Source organism: Eubalaena glacialis, chromosome 13 (genome assembly GCF_028564815.1).
Source record: "Eubalaena glacialis isolate mEubGla1 chromosome 13, mEubGla1.1.hap2.+ XY, whole genome shotgun sequence".
In the NCBI taxonomy this organism is placed as follows: domain Eukaryota; kingdom Metazoa; phylum Chordata; class Mammalia; order Artiodactyla; family Balaenidae; genus Eubalaena; species Eubalaena glacialis.
The window spans coordinates 22997555-23012494 of NC_083728.1; the positions used below are offsets into that span (position 1 = coordinate 22997555).

Below are 14940 nucleotides of genomic sequence, written 5' to 3' on the forward strand. Positions count from 1 at the left end.
TGCGCTACTTCAACCAAAAAACTTGTTTTTAATTTTATGAATAACACTTAAATAAGAGTCTCAAACAAATGAGTTTCAACGAGAAGTCTGAAAGAATCCAAAGAGAAAAAGAAAAGAAACAAAATACTTCATACTGCACAAATTAGGGATCTGAAGAAAACAACCTATTCAAGGAATCCTTTCAGCAGAATGTGGGCAAGCTTAAGACGTGTGCTTTGTCGCCATCTGGTGCTTTAGCAATAGAACAACACCCAAGGCCCCAAACAATGATTATGGTCATTGTTACCAATTTTTGGGCACTTAAAATGTGCCAAGCACTGTTGACAAGTTCTGTATATGCATTTCTCATTTAATAAAGGGATCTATGCATTAGGTCCTCCTATTACCTTAAGTTTACAGACAAGAAAACGGGGGCATTAGAGAGGAAACTGACTTGTCCAAGGTCACTTAGCTCTTAATGGAGGAGCTGGAATACAGACCCAGGTCAGCCTGGCTCCAGAGTCTGAGCTATACAACCTGTCTCTCTCTCTCAAGGGACTATTAAAAACGACCTGTTCCTGAATAAAACCAGCATCATGCCTACTCGTTTGCACAGACAGATCTAGGTAAACAGTACCAAGGGTCTGTGGCTTCAAAGCTCAAAATGTCGACAGCTTAGTTTTAATAGCGGCAAAAATGAGGGACCTCACAAAACATACTCTGGACCCTCAGGAAGCCCACCCAGATCTGAAGCTTCAGCTGGCCGCTTGCAGGGGATCTGTAACTCCAACTCCTGCTGCCCTAGTTCCACACTCACCCTCGCAAGTGAAGGCTGAAAATCGCCTCCTAAACGTCCATCCCCTATCTGTTCCCCTCCAACTTTCTGTGCCCAACTATCTAAATATCCTGAATGAAGGACATCAGTGCTTTTCTCAGTCCATTCTTCCCCACAACTCCCCAGCCCGAATCAGCAACCAAGAAGACAGTAAATCTCTCTCTCATCTGCCCTTTCCTCTCCAGTAGCAGCCCCCAACTCCTGTCTCCTCTCAGCCTAGGCTTTGTAATCTCACCAGACTCTGTGTCAGGCTACTGCGGCACACGCTGGCGACAGCTTCCGTCCACACCAGGTCTTGGTAGCTGGGCCGGCTTTTTCCACATGCGCTCTGACCACCCCTCTGCTCCAACCAACTCACGGCCCCCACAACACAACAAGCACTTCTAAGCCTCTAGGCTTAGTACGGGCTGTTCTCTCCATCAGGAAGCCCATCCATCTCGTCAGTTCAGCTTCTCCCTCTCGACTGGTAACTCCTAACGTATCCACAAAACTCAAGACTGATTTGAAAGCAAAACTTACCTTGATCCTTCTCTCCCCTCCAGCTGCTACCTTCTCCCTCTTCCCACCAGTGACCTCCAAATTATGGAAGCCAAAGGACATTTTCCAATGCTCATGCCCTTAACACTGGATAGAACCTTCCCTGTTCTAAAACATTCCCTTCCCTTCGCTTCCAGGATTCCCCTGCCCTCCCCTGGCTCTCTTCCTCCTTCTCAGCTGCTCCTCAAGTTTCATCCTCTTCTGCCTGACCATTTAACACTGGAGTTTTTCAACTCCTAGGCCAACTTCTCATCCATCCCCTCTCTTCCTAGGCGATCTCAATCATGCCCATGGCTTCATCCAGAACCGCTATGCAGATAATTCTCAGATTTGTACCCCCAGCCCAGACTTCTCTCAAAGGCCACTTACATGATTCAAAGGCATTTTAAGCTCAACATCTTTAAGATCGAATTTATGATCTTTCCTGCACAAACATAATTCTCTTCCTGTGTTCCTATCCTAAGGAATGGCCCAACCATCCATCCATGTGGCAAAAGTCAGAAGTCCAGGTGTTATCTTTTGTACCCCGCCAGCATTCAATCTTGACCCATATTCCCCTGCGAAAGTCTGTCCTCCACAAGGCAGGAGAGAAACCTTTCCAAAATGAAAACTAGATCCTGATACTTGCTGCTTAAAATCAACTTCTCTTTAGAGAAAAAGCAAAATCTTCCCTCTGACTACCAAGGCACGGAGGCTTAGCCCCAGCCTTCCTCTCTAGCTTTTTCGCATTCTCTGTTCTTACACAACCTCCTCTCAGTCTCTCAAATGTAATCTGCTCCCTAACTGCACAGGTCCTTTGTACATGCTATTTCCTCTGGCTAAAGTCCCTTCCCTCCCCGTCTCCTGGTTAAGTCCTACTTTCCCTTTAGAATTCAGATCCATCATACCTTCCTTCATTTAATAAACAGCTATTGAGTACTACCACCTGCCAGGTGCTCTCTAGGTACTGGAAATACACAACAAATGAAATCAACAAAGTTCCTGCTCTCAAGGAGTTGTAATTTAGGGGTATATAGAGTGAGATTTAAGTTCAGAGATTTCTTTAGAAGTGCCTTCCCTGACCAGGTCAAAGTCCCCTATTTCACACCTATAACACCATACATCTCACCTTCATAAAACTTACCATTGTTATAAATATTCATGTATGTATTTATTACACGACTAATGCTTGTCTCCACTATTAGAGGATACATTCCAAAAGGCAGACGCTCTTTTTGTTGTTCAATACTGAATCCCCGGTGCCTAGCATCATGCTCAGCACACAGCAGAAACTCACTAGACATCTGATGAATGACTAAAGGAATCGTGTAGCAGCCAGCACAGACGGTAATTCCCCCTGTACAAGGTTAGGACTAAGAGTAAGTGTTCTCAGCAGACGGGGTGAGTGAGCAGCTCCCTCTTCTGGACTCCCCTGGCACTTTCCACGCACTACACGTTACATGTGTCTCTGTACTCACACCTGGTCTCTCTGTTATGGTTCCTCTCTCTCACTAGATAATGAGCTACTCTGCACTTAGCATAATACCTTGCACATAGCAGATGCTCCATAAAATGATTACTGCCTGAAGGAGTGCCTGCTTCTCTGCTATTCCCAGTAACTGGCTGAGTGCCTGGCCCTCAACAAGCACTCAGTACTTGTTGAATGGATACAGATATACTTACCTTGCACTCACCATGTGCCAGATACTGAGCTAAACACTTTACACTTAATATCACATTTAATTCTCACAACAACTCTATAAGGTAGATATTCTTATCCCCTTTCACAGATCAGGAAAGTGCCTGATTGACTGACAACCTGTGAACACTGTCTAATGTGTCCTGATTTCAGTCATTAGAATCTAATCTACCATCACAATTTTTGCATAGTATGTCTCCCATTTACTTAATATTTTCATTAAAACAAATACAAAATAACCCTCAATGTTCCTAAGTCTTATAAAAAGCTAAGCAATAATATCTATAGGGACTTCCCTGGTGGCACAGTGGTTAAGAATCCGCCTGTGGGGATTCTTAACCCCACAAGGTAACATAGGTTTGGGAAGATCCCTGGTCTGGGAAGATCCCACATGCCACGGAGCAACTAAGCCCGTGCACCACACCTACTGAGCCTGCGCTCTAGAGCCCGAGAGCCACAACTGCTGGGCCCATGTGCCACAGCTGCTGAAGCTGCGTGCCTGGAGCCCATGCTCCACAACAGGGGAGGCCGCCACAATGAGAGACCAGCACACCGCAACGAAGAGTGGCCCCCGCTCACAGCAGCTAGAGAGGGCCCGCGTGCAGCAGCGAAGACCCAACACAGCCAAAAAATAAATAAATAAAATAAATTTATTTTTTAAAAAAATCTATAAAATCGCCGTTCTCATGTGCTTATGTTTTTAAAATATACATACACAGTACTTGATACCAAAATGAAAGATGTTCAGTCTTCATAACACCTAAAATCAACTCTCATTCCACACTCCACTGTTCCCAGAGCTGCACTCTACTCTCATATTCTTATTAGACCCCCATTCCTCTCAGTTCTGCTGCTGAGTCTCTTTTGACAAAATAACCAAAATCTCCCCTAATGATCTATCTGTGAGAACAACCAACTCAGTGCATCTAGCAGAACTGAGGGAGTTCTCTCTACTCAGCTGAAAGCAACAACAGCTGAGCAGGACACGTCCCACTACATGGAAGTGACAGTAACAGAGACTCTCTCTCAATGGATTTCTTTAGTGTGCACCTCTAATAAGGAAATTCACCAGCTCCAAAATGTCCATACAACTCCCTTCCTTCCACTGCTTACAATGTACACATCACACCATCACCACAGCACATTTCATAAGTGATTAGAATGAAGTACGTGATTAACCCATTTATTTTCCGATTAAGAGGCACATTTAGAGAGCTTTCATTTCTATTAAGCTAAAGTTTACAATTCATTCATTCAACAAATATTTGTGGAACACCCTCTTCATTAGGCATTAAGCAATGGGGATGACAGTAGGAGAAAAAATAAAATGTCAATCAACATATATTTACCGCTACTACCATGTAATAGTACTACTAAGAGCTAATACTGATTACACCCATTACTACATGCCATCACCATGCCAACCAACCTACATCCATCACTTGTGAGCTGAGTACTATAACTATCTCCATCTTACAGACGAGAAAACAAAGATTCTGAAAGGTTCGGTAAGCTGCACAGGTTACTCAGTGGTGTAGTTGTGAAGTCAAGATCTTGAAGCCAACCAATGTGACTTTAGAGCCTGTATTATGAACAAAAAGCCCACAGCTAATCACGCAATTACCACCAAATCACACTGCACTGCAGCTGTCTGGATGGCTTCAGCCTACGTCTTCAGCCCTGACCAACGTGCCCTCAAACTCATTACATCAGCGGAGAACATCTATAGGGGCATGAGTTCAACCTAAATCCACGTGCAGCTCTAAATCATGAGACAGATAAAAAGGCATCATTTGAGGCTTCCCTGGTGGCACAGTGATTAAGAATCGGCCTGCCAATGCAGGGGACACGGGTTCAAGCCCTGGTCCGGGAAGATCCCACACACCGCGAAGCAACTAAGCCCATACGCCACAGCTACTGAAGCCTGTGCTCTAGAGCCAGCGAGCCACAACTACTGAGCCCGCGTACCACAACTACTGAAGCCCGTGCGCCTAGAGCCCATGCTCTGCAACAAGAGAAGCCACTGCAATGAGAAGCCCATGCACCGCAACAAAGAGTAGCCCCCGCTCACCGCAACTAGAGAAAGCCCACATGCAGCAACGAAGACCCAGCGCAGCCAAAAATTAATTAATTAACTGATTGATTGATTAATTAATTTTAAAAAGTATCATTTCAGTTAGAGTGAGAGCGCCTCACTCCTCACTCCTCCAGGAGGCCCCTGGACGGAATCCTATGGTCCCACAGAATTTTGAAACAGACCAGCAGAAAACTCTCATCCTGCATTCAGATCTGCCAAAATTTAACATTAGCCTAATATTCCAATTTTATCTCCTACACCTTCCGATACAAAACCTCTACTGGTCAAGACTGCTCCACCCTATGTCTCCCAATTGTCTGTTCTCTCTCTTTCCCAAGCCCTTTACAGACACTGTGGGCCTTCCATACAGTATCTGCAGCAGCATTGTCTGAACTCACCTGAATAAATTATAAATAGAAGCAAAACTTTTAAAATATTAATTATAATAATAGCTACCATTCAAAGGGCCTTTCGTGGGCCAGTCACTTACTAGGCATAATATGATTTCACTTTATCTTTACAATGATCCCATGAGGAAGGCATCACAACTCCCATTTTACAGAGAGATGGAGCCAGAATTAAAAACTTGGGCTAGCGACTCTGCTGCCTGTACTCCTTTCTCTTGAACAAAACTAATTTTATTAGGAGGTACATTGACCTGGAGGGTTCAAAACAACATGAGGGGGGCTTCCCTGGTGGCGCAGTGGTTGAGAGTCTGCCTGCCAATGCAGGGGACACGGGTTCGAGCCCTGGTCCGGGAAGATCCCACATGCCGCGGAGCAACTGGGCCCGTGAGCCACAACTACTGAGCCTGCGCGTCTGGAGCCTGTGCTCCGCAACAAGGGAGGCCGCGACAGTGAGAGGCCCGCGCACCGCGATGAAAAGTGGCCCCCACTTGCCGCAACTAGAGAAAGCCCTCGCACAGAAACGAAGACCCAACACAGTCAAAAATAAATAAAATAAATAAAAAAATAATAAAAATCAAGTGTTAAAACAACAACAACAACAACAACATGAGGGAAGTCTGTTTCATTAACAGTCACACACAGGAAGGAAATATTGGGCAGCAACAAGAGATAGCTGTCAGGAAGAAATCTGAATAAGCACAGCTCTCATATAGCAGGGATTAGCAAACTTTCTGTAAAGGGCCAGAGAGTAAATGTTAGGCTTTTGGGGCCAGATAAGTCTCTTCAGTAATTACTCAACTCTACCTTTAAAGTGCAAAAGCAGCCATAGCAATATGTGAGTGATGGGCGTGGCTGTGTTCCAGTAAACTTTTATTTACAAAAACAGGCTTCAAGCTGGATTTGACCCTGGGGGCCATTATTCAGATGATGGTTGGCAGACACTGGACAATTTTCTTAACCTTTCTGAGCTTGCATTTCCTCCTCTATTACAGGATAATATTTCTGACCATATAGAATGAAGACAACTCAAGATAACATATCCAGGGTACCTGGCACATATGAGACATTCAATAAATAATAACAATTACTGATTCTAGTCTCGGCCAGAAAATATTTAAGCCAAGGACATCAGAAACTCTCAGACTACTGGATTACATAGAAACAAACAAAACACACACACAGAGACATTCTGGCCCACTGGCAAAAATGGGACATTTTGAGCATCAAAAACAATAACAATTGCAATGGATTGCAAGACATCAACAGGTACTACCAGTTCTGACCAGGACAGAAATAAACGTACTGAATTTACCAGCCTGTCATAAATAACTGTAAAACTGAACAAAATAGATGAAGCTGAGATGCTGGACAACAGACAGAACAAGGCGTGACCCTTGAAAGAATGTAAAAAGTATGACAATAGTACAAATGATGGGAGTCTAAAGAGAAATATATTGTTATAAGGTCCCTTCCTTATTCGTGATGTGGCAAAATAATAATTCAAAGTATACTGTGATAAGTTAAGATGCATATTACAATCTCTAGAGCAACCTCTAAAAAAATAAGTAAGCTAAAAAGCCAATAGAAGAGATAAACTGGAATATTTTTTAAAAAAAGATTCAATCTAAGACAGGAAAGGAGGAGGAAAAAAATGGATAAACAAATAGAAAACAAGATGGTAAACTTAAACCCAACAGTATAGTTACAAAAAAATATAAATGAACTAAATCCCCAATTAAAAGACAGAGATTGCCAGAATGGATAAAAAACAAGTCCCTACTATACACTGTGTACAACAGATAGATTAGTGTGACAACACCTGAATCCACTGATTCAACTTTATCATAACTAAAAATGAAACAATCAGATATTATGCATCCACTGATAGGAAGCACACAGCACTGCCTATGAACTATTTCTGCCAAGAAAACTGACCCTGATTATAATTAAGCCTCAAGAGCTAACTATCAGTTTATAGGAATTAAAGAGATAAGGAAATATGTTCAAAAACAGCATGAGGATGCAATCAATCAAAAGCAGAATGTGGAAAATTCTCCAGGACAAGTGACCTGGCTTGTTCCATAAATAAAAGATGGGGGCGGGGATTGTTATAGATGAAAAGGGTCTTGAGAAACATCAACAAATGCAATGTGTGGACCTTGTTTAGACCCTGATTCAAACCAACATTTTTTGTTAGCTCAAGATGACTAAACACAGACTGGGAATTAAATGACATTAAAGAATTATTATTAATCTTGCTAGGTGAAATAAAAGGACTGTCATGTTAAAAAAAGTATAGATGTAAGTCAAATATGTCTGGTATTTGCTATAAAACACACCAGCAAAAAAATAAAATAAATAAGCAGAGGGAGAGTAAATGCAATAAAAATGGCAAAATGTGAACACTTGTTCAAACTGGCAAATGGTATGAGAAGAGCTCATTATATGTTCCCACCACTTTTGTGAATGTTTGCAAACTTCCATAATAAAAGATTGAAACAAAAAGAGCTGTTGTTCTTTTAACTCGCACTAGACTGTAAGCTCTCTGAAGGCAGTGATTTTGACTAGTTGATCCATCACTGCATGCCCAGGGCCTAGCCCAGGGCAGTAAACAACCTAGCAATAGTAGTTCATACAAAAGTGGGCTAAACTGTCAATCCAGTGGGTCAGGTACTCACCACCCTCCTCACAAGAAGAACCACTGATCTTGAAGGAAGCAAAGGGCAGGAGCTTTGAGAGCCAGGGAGGATCCCAGGACAGGCCTGAGGCAAAGGGACTAAGCGGCTAATTAGACAAGTTACTGCTCACTAAAATGCACTGTCCTCTGCAGAAGATTACATTTCCCTAACCTGTTGAACCCAGGCATGGCCAAGGGACTTGCTTTAGGCAAAGAAATAAAGATAAAAGAAGTGGCAAGTATCTCTTCTGAGCAGAAGTTTTAAAAGCTATGCTTTCATTTGTACACAGTCCAGAAAGAGACTCCTCCATCAGGCTAAATCCCTTTTTTTTTTCCTTTGGTGGGGGTGGTGCCCACGCCCTGTGGCATGCGGAATCTTAGTTCTCTGACCAGTGATCAAACCCGCGCACCCTGTATTGGGAGTGTGGAGTCTTAACCACTGGACCGCCAGCGAAGTCCCCAGGCTAAATCTTAGACTGAAGAAACATGGAGCAAAGCCCCAGCTGACCCTTGATGGCCATAGAGTAAGAGCAAAAAATAAACTTTAGTCATAAGTCATTCAGATTTGGGGTCATTTCTACACTAATACAAGAAAGGAGAGGCAGAATTCTAAAGATGCCATCTTTAGATATCCATCTACTGATTATTTATTTAAACTAATAGACAACTGCCATGAAGGGATTTTGCAGGTGTAATTAAAGCCCCAAATCAGCTGACCTTAAAATTTAGAGATTATCCAGGTAGGCCTGACCCAAGCAGGTAAGTCCTTTAACAGCAGAGTTTTCTCCGACTGGGAGCAGGAGGTCAGAGAGACTTGAAGAGTAAGAAGGACTCGACATGCCATTACTGACTTAAATGGGGAGGGGGAAGATGAGAAGAAATTCGGTGCCTTGAGGAGCAGAGAGCAGTCCTTGGCTTCACAGCCAGCAAGAAAACGGGGACCTGAGACCTACAACCACAAGGAAGTGGATTCTGCCAACCACCTGAAGGAGCTTGAAGTAGATTCTTCCCCAGAGCCTCCAGGTAAGAGCCCAGCCTGGCCAACACCTTCATTTCGACCCATGAGACACTAAGCAGAGAGCCTGGCCAAGCCTGCCTGGACTTCTGACCTACGGAACTATCCAGTCATAAATGAATGTTGTTTTAAATCACTAAGTTTACAGTAATTTGTTACACAACCTTAGAAAACTAATACACAAGGTTTATGTGAGAAACCTGGCGCTAATTCCTTACCCTAGCTGTCTGTGCTGCTGTAATGAATAAAATGTAAATTCACAGTTTAAGACTGTTCCTAAATCCAAGAAAGGTTTCAGTTATGATGCATTTTCCTCCTCAAAGGTCCAAAAAGTATATCTAAATGCCTGATGCTGTGACTGTCAGTGTTCAATAAAGGTGAATGCTCCCCATCTTGAACTCCTTTATTATTTATTAGGGACACACATAGGACACTTAACAAGTACAGTCTCACTGTAAACGTTTCAGTAAAAGCTACAGTAAAAGTTTCTAAAGAATCTATGACTTGCTTTCCTTTATATTCTACTAAAACACCTGGCATGGTCCTAACATATATTAGGCATTCAAAAAACAAAAAAAAAGGGATCTGTCAGATTGATATAAATATTAATTATATTGGGTCAGCCTTGGTTATCCTCAAATGACCAAGAGTTAGTTTTGAAGTACACAAAAGGAATCCAGTGAAGGGATGAGACCACCAAGACAAAAGTGGTCTTTACCTTTACATCTGGCACCTGGGCACCAAGGCTGCTGAGTCCCACGATGGAGTAGAAAGCAGATTCCAAACTTGTGAAAGGGCGATCCAGCGAGGCTTTCAGTCTCTCCACATCATGCCTAGTGAGGTAGTGAGTGGGCGTCAGAGCATGGGCGCTGGCTATGATTGTCAGGGCCAACAGGAAGGCAGTGCTTGAACCTTGGGGGGAAACGACTATTAAATAAATACACTCCACACTATTCCAAAGTTCTATACAAAGTTCCAATGATGAGGCACACCAAGGTCTGGGAACCAAATTATGTGAGGAAGCGTGAGGGAACTGGGAGGTTCAACCTGGAGACATGCCTTGGGGAAGTGGTGGGCATGGTCTTCAACTCTCTGAACGAGTCCTCCCAGCAGCCTCTGTGCTTCTAAAGCAAGGGACTCATCATGGCATTCCCGTCTCAAGTACATTTGTAACTCGTATGCCTCTTAGGACAAACCCAATCCTGAATCCTCCCCGTGGCCTTGCCCGTCTCCCAACCAGATCTCCTCCCCCACTCTTTCATCTGTTGCTCTCTGCCCTCCTCTCTGTTCCTCTAAGTAGTCGTGTTCTTTCCCACCCAGCTCTTTTGCATGCCTTCTCCTGCTTAATTTCGACTTTCAGATTTCGAGTATCTCTTCCTTAAGAAGCCTCCCAACAGCCCTCCTTTGGATGAGGTCCCAGTACTATAAAGTAGCAAAGAACGAGGTTTCTGGGGCCAGGTTTAAATCCTAGCTCTGTCACTTCTTAGCAAGGTGGCCATGGCAGTTACAATGTGACCAGCTGTGCCTCAGTTTTCTCAAGTGTAAAGTGGGATAATAACAGTATCCACCTCAGGGTTGTTAGGATTACATGCGTTAATACAGAAAATGTTAGTGACTGGCACATATAGAGATCAGTGCTATATAAATGTTAGCTACTCCTTCTATTACATTATTGTTGTTGTTGTTCCTATATCCGCTCACAGCAACCTGCACTTCTATGTAGACTTTTTCACAACTAAAATTAGTAATGTCTGATTCCTCTGCTAAACTGTAAGCTTCATGAGGATAGAGACCGTTGCTTTTATTCATCCCAGTAATTCCAGGTCTTGCACATTGCTTGGCACATAGCAGTACTGAATTAATATTTGCTGAATAAATGGAAAAAAAAATCAATCCTCATCCATTATGCCCCAGGGGACAGACAGAAATCATAGGAGTGGAACATTTCTACTTTTCATTTGGAAAAAACACTTTCAAATGGGCAGCTTCATGAACAGTCTGCCTTCCAAGTAACAGTAATCACAAGGTTAACATTAATGATTAATGTTCCTTTGCCTATAGCATCAAATTTAGTTTGAACTAGAACCCCTTAAAAAAGGTATTTTATAAATAAAAAAACTGAGGACCAGAACAGCTTGGAGATAGCCAATCTTGGACTCAAACCCAGGTCTATCTATGGAGTTCGCACTCCACTATTTTTTACAGAATGTTGTAGAAGAGATGCCTACACTAGGGGCATGAGTGTTAGTGCTATTTAAGTCCTCGTGTGTGTTAAATAACCTAAAGAATGCAAAAGCTCTTGAAAAAAACTAGAAAGAGATCTTATAATGTGGATCATCATTCATCAAATATTTATTAAAAACCTACTATGTACCAAGCACTATTTTTGGTGTTAAAAACACAACAGGAGGGCTTCCCTGGTGGCGCAGTGGTTGAGAATCTGCCTGCCAATGCAGGGGACACGGGTTCGAGCCCTGGTCTAGGAAGATCCCACATGCCGCGGAGCAACTGGGCCCCTGAGCCACAATTACTGAGCCTGCGCGTCTGGAGCCTGTGCTCCGCAACAAGAGAGGCCGCGATAGTGAGAGGCCCGCGCACCGCGATGAAGAGTGGCCCCCGCTTGCCCCAACTAGAGAAAGCCCTCGCACAGAAACGAAGAACAAACACAGCCATAAAATAAAAAAAAAACAAACAAAAAAAATAAAACACAACAGGAAACAGAACAAAAACCCCTAAACTCATGGAGCTTACATTCTAGTTGGAAAAGAAAGACATTACACAAAATAATTATGAAACATGATTTATCATCTTAGAAGGTGAAAAGTGCTATGGAGAAAAATAAAGCACAGAAGGAATATCCGGGAAGAGCTGTAATTTTAAATATGGTAGCCTGTGAAGCCCTAAGAAATAAAGATATTGTGTGTAAACCTGAAGGAAAAGAAGGAGCAAGTCATAAAGATATTTGGAGGGAAACTATCCCAAGAAAAGCAAGGGGAAATACCCTGAATCAGGAGTGCAGATGGTGTTTTCTGCATTAGCAAAGAGAACAATATGGCTGGAGAGAATTAAGCAAGGGGTGAGAAGTAGGGAGAGGTAACAGACGTAGCAGAGGCCAAATCCAGAGGGCATTATAGGGACTTTGGCTTTTATAAAGTGAGACGGGAGCCACGGGAAAATCTTGAGCAGAGGAGTGACTCGACTTACATTTTAAAAGGAACTTTGTGTTGAGAATAAACAGTACTGTGTTGAGATTATAGAGAAGTAAGGATAGAAGACTACTGCCATAACCCAGGAAAAAAGATGTTGGTGGTCTAAGCCAGCGTGACAGCAATGGAGGTACTGAGAAGTGGTTGAAGTCTGGCTAGAATTCAAAGTTAAAACCAGAATTGATAATGGGTCGAAAGATGTAAAAGAGGAATCAAGATACTTATGCTGAATCCCCAGTGCCTTGAATATATGCACGCACTCAATACCTTAAGATCTAGTGAGTAACTATGACTAGCTTTTGCCAGCTCGACTGTAAGTTCCCCTAACACAGCATCTGTGCCAGAATCCTGATATTCCCACCTCATATTAATCATAACAACTGCGGGGTCTAAAATTTGAGCACTTAACATGTGTACGGTATGCCCACACTATGCTAAGTAGTTTGCATCCATTTGGTCATTAAATCCCCACAACAGCCGAGTGCGGTTTACAGACCATGAAATTGAGTCTCAGAAATAGTTACCTACCCTAAGACAAACAACTAGCTGAGAACCAAACTGTAGGAACTCTATTATCCTCAACCTCTCAAATAATGGAGCAGTGAGCTCACTGACTTATTCACTGTTACCTGCGGCAAGTTACTTCCCTTCTCTGATATTCCGTTTGTCAAATGGAAATAATAACAGTACACATTTCCCAAGTTGTTGTGAGACTACATGAGGTTCCATCCTGCACAGTGCCCACTAAATACCTAGCAATATAGTTAAGCTTACTGAGTGCTTACTTAGTGCCGCACTGCTCTACGCTATGCAAGGAGATTATCTGATTTAACACTCACCGTAATTCATGAGGTAGATAAGCTGACTAACCTATTTTACAGATGAGAAACTGAGGGGCAGAGAAGTTAAGCAACTTTCACAGGGTCACATTAACGAATACGTGGCAGACTGCAAGTCTGTACCGGAGACTCTTAACTTCAGGACTCAGGCTCTAAGCTCCCAAGCAGAGGTGACTGATTGTCTTGCCCCTTTCATTAAAGAGGAAACCATGGTCCAAAAAAAGGACGATTTGGCCAAAAGCTCACTCTTACGCCTCCTGGCCCAGAAGCCCGCGCAAGTCAAATGAATGAGTTATGCCAGCCCGAACGTTATCCGCGGCCGCGGTCCCTGGCTGGGCCTCGGGGGGACCCGTAGCTCCGCGCCGCACCCGTACCCAACCCCTCCTCCGCGGCAGTCCCACCCGCTGGCCAACCCTTCGTCAGACCCTCCACCCCAAGAGCCCGAGCCCGAGCCCGAGCCCGAGCCCGTGCCCATGCCCATGCCCCTGCCCCTGCCCCTGCCCCGCAGGGGAAGGGGTTCCCGCCTAGCTGGCTCCTGCGTGGCGAGCACTAGTCTCCCGCGGGCGAGGGCCCATTCGCCAAGGCCTGCGGGCCGCGGGACCCCGTTGCCGAGCCATGCGCAACGCCTCACCCGGCGGCGCCATTCCTCCTAGCAGGTCCCACCAGGGCCCGAGACACAGGCGGACTTCCGCTCGGGAAAGTGGCTCCAAGAGTGCGCCGGAGGGGACGCCAGGGATTCGCGTCAGACCCCGCGTGCTGGGATGGGCTCTAGGCACAGGTCAGTCCCCGCCGTTCCGCTGGGCCGGGCCGCTCCCAGCAACTGCGGCCGGAATTCCAGTCCTCGCGCGCACAGTGCGCTGCAGTCCTCGAGTACAGGCCCGCTTCCCCCCCGCGCCCTGGCCCACTTGGAACCGACCGCCTTGCAACAGTCCCATTCCGGGCGCTGCCGGCACGCGGTTGGACGAGGCCTTGGGGCGGGCTTCATACGTGGCCTCCTGTGATTGGCCAATTACACTGTCACTCAGTCGTCTCTCTGCAGCCCGGCCGATTTTAAAGGAATAGGAAGGGTCCGGTGGGGAAGGGCCAGCAACGTTCGAGGGGTTTTGGGTTTTGTTAGAAAATTTAAAATTATGGCAACTTTTCATTAGAAAATTATGGCAACTTTCTCCAAAGATTGTTTCGGTTCTTAATAACTGACCTACGAGTGATTTTTTACTGATTTGCACAGCATTTGTATGAGGAGAGTATTAGCCCAATTTTACAGACGAAGTAACAGGCTCAAAAAAGGAAATGACTTATCTAAGAACTCAGTAATAGCTAACTCCGATTATTGGGCGTTTACGAGATAGCCCGACAGTGTACTGAGCACTCCACGTACACTATTTCATTTACTCCTCATCACCATTCTGTGAAATATGCACTATTTGTATTCCCATTTTATAGAGAAGGAAACTAAAATATTTGAACCCGGACAGTCTGACTCCATAATCTGTGCTTTTAACTATTATGACCATATAAAGTATTCACTATGCGATAACTCTTACTATAATTAGTGTCCCGGAAATTACTATCCCAAATAAGGGAGAGTCAGTTCTTTCTATGTCTGGTACTGTGCTGTTGGGTATGGTATACTAGCCATTAAATATGTGGATATTTTAATTTGAATTTAAATTAATTAAAATTAAAAATT

At 44.0% G+C, this 14940-nt stretch overlaps 1 protein-coding gene across 2 annotated transcripts in view; it reads right to left on the reverse strand.

Annotated features, from left to right (window-relative positions):
- Nucleotides 1-14114, reverse strand: part of RPN2 (ribophorin II) — a 55006-nt gene extending 40892 nt beyond the window's left edge. Inside the window, exons 1-2 of one of the 2 annotated variants that reach the window (XM_061207886.1) lie at nt 13882-14114; nt 9924-10117 (exon numbers count right to left, since the gene is read on the reverse strand). In XM_061207886.1, the coding sequence (XP_061063869.1) occupies nt 9924-10117; nt 13882-13894 (207 nt within the window). In that variant the 5' untranslated portion in view covers nt 13895-14114. Of the gene's footprint in view, nt 1-9923; nt 10118-13250; nt 13445-13881 lie in introns of those variants that run through there. The other variant, XM_061207887.1, reaches the window with a different exon arrangement.
- Nucleotides 14115-14940: the final 826 nt, after the last annotated feature.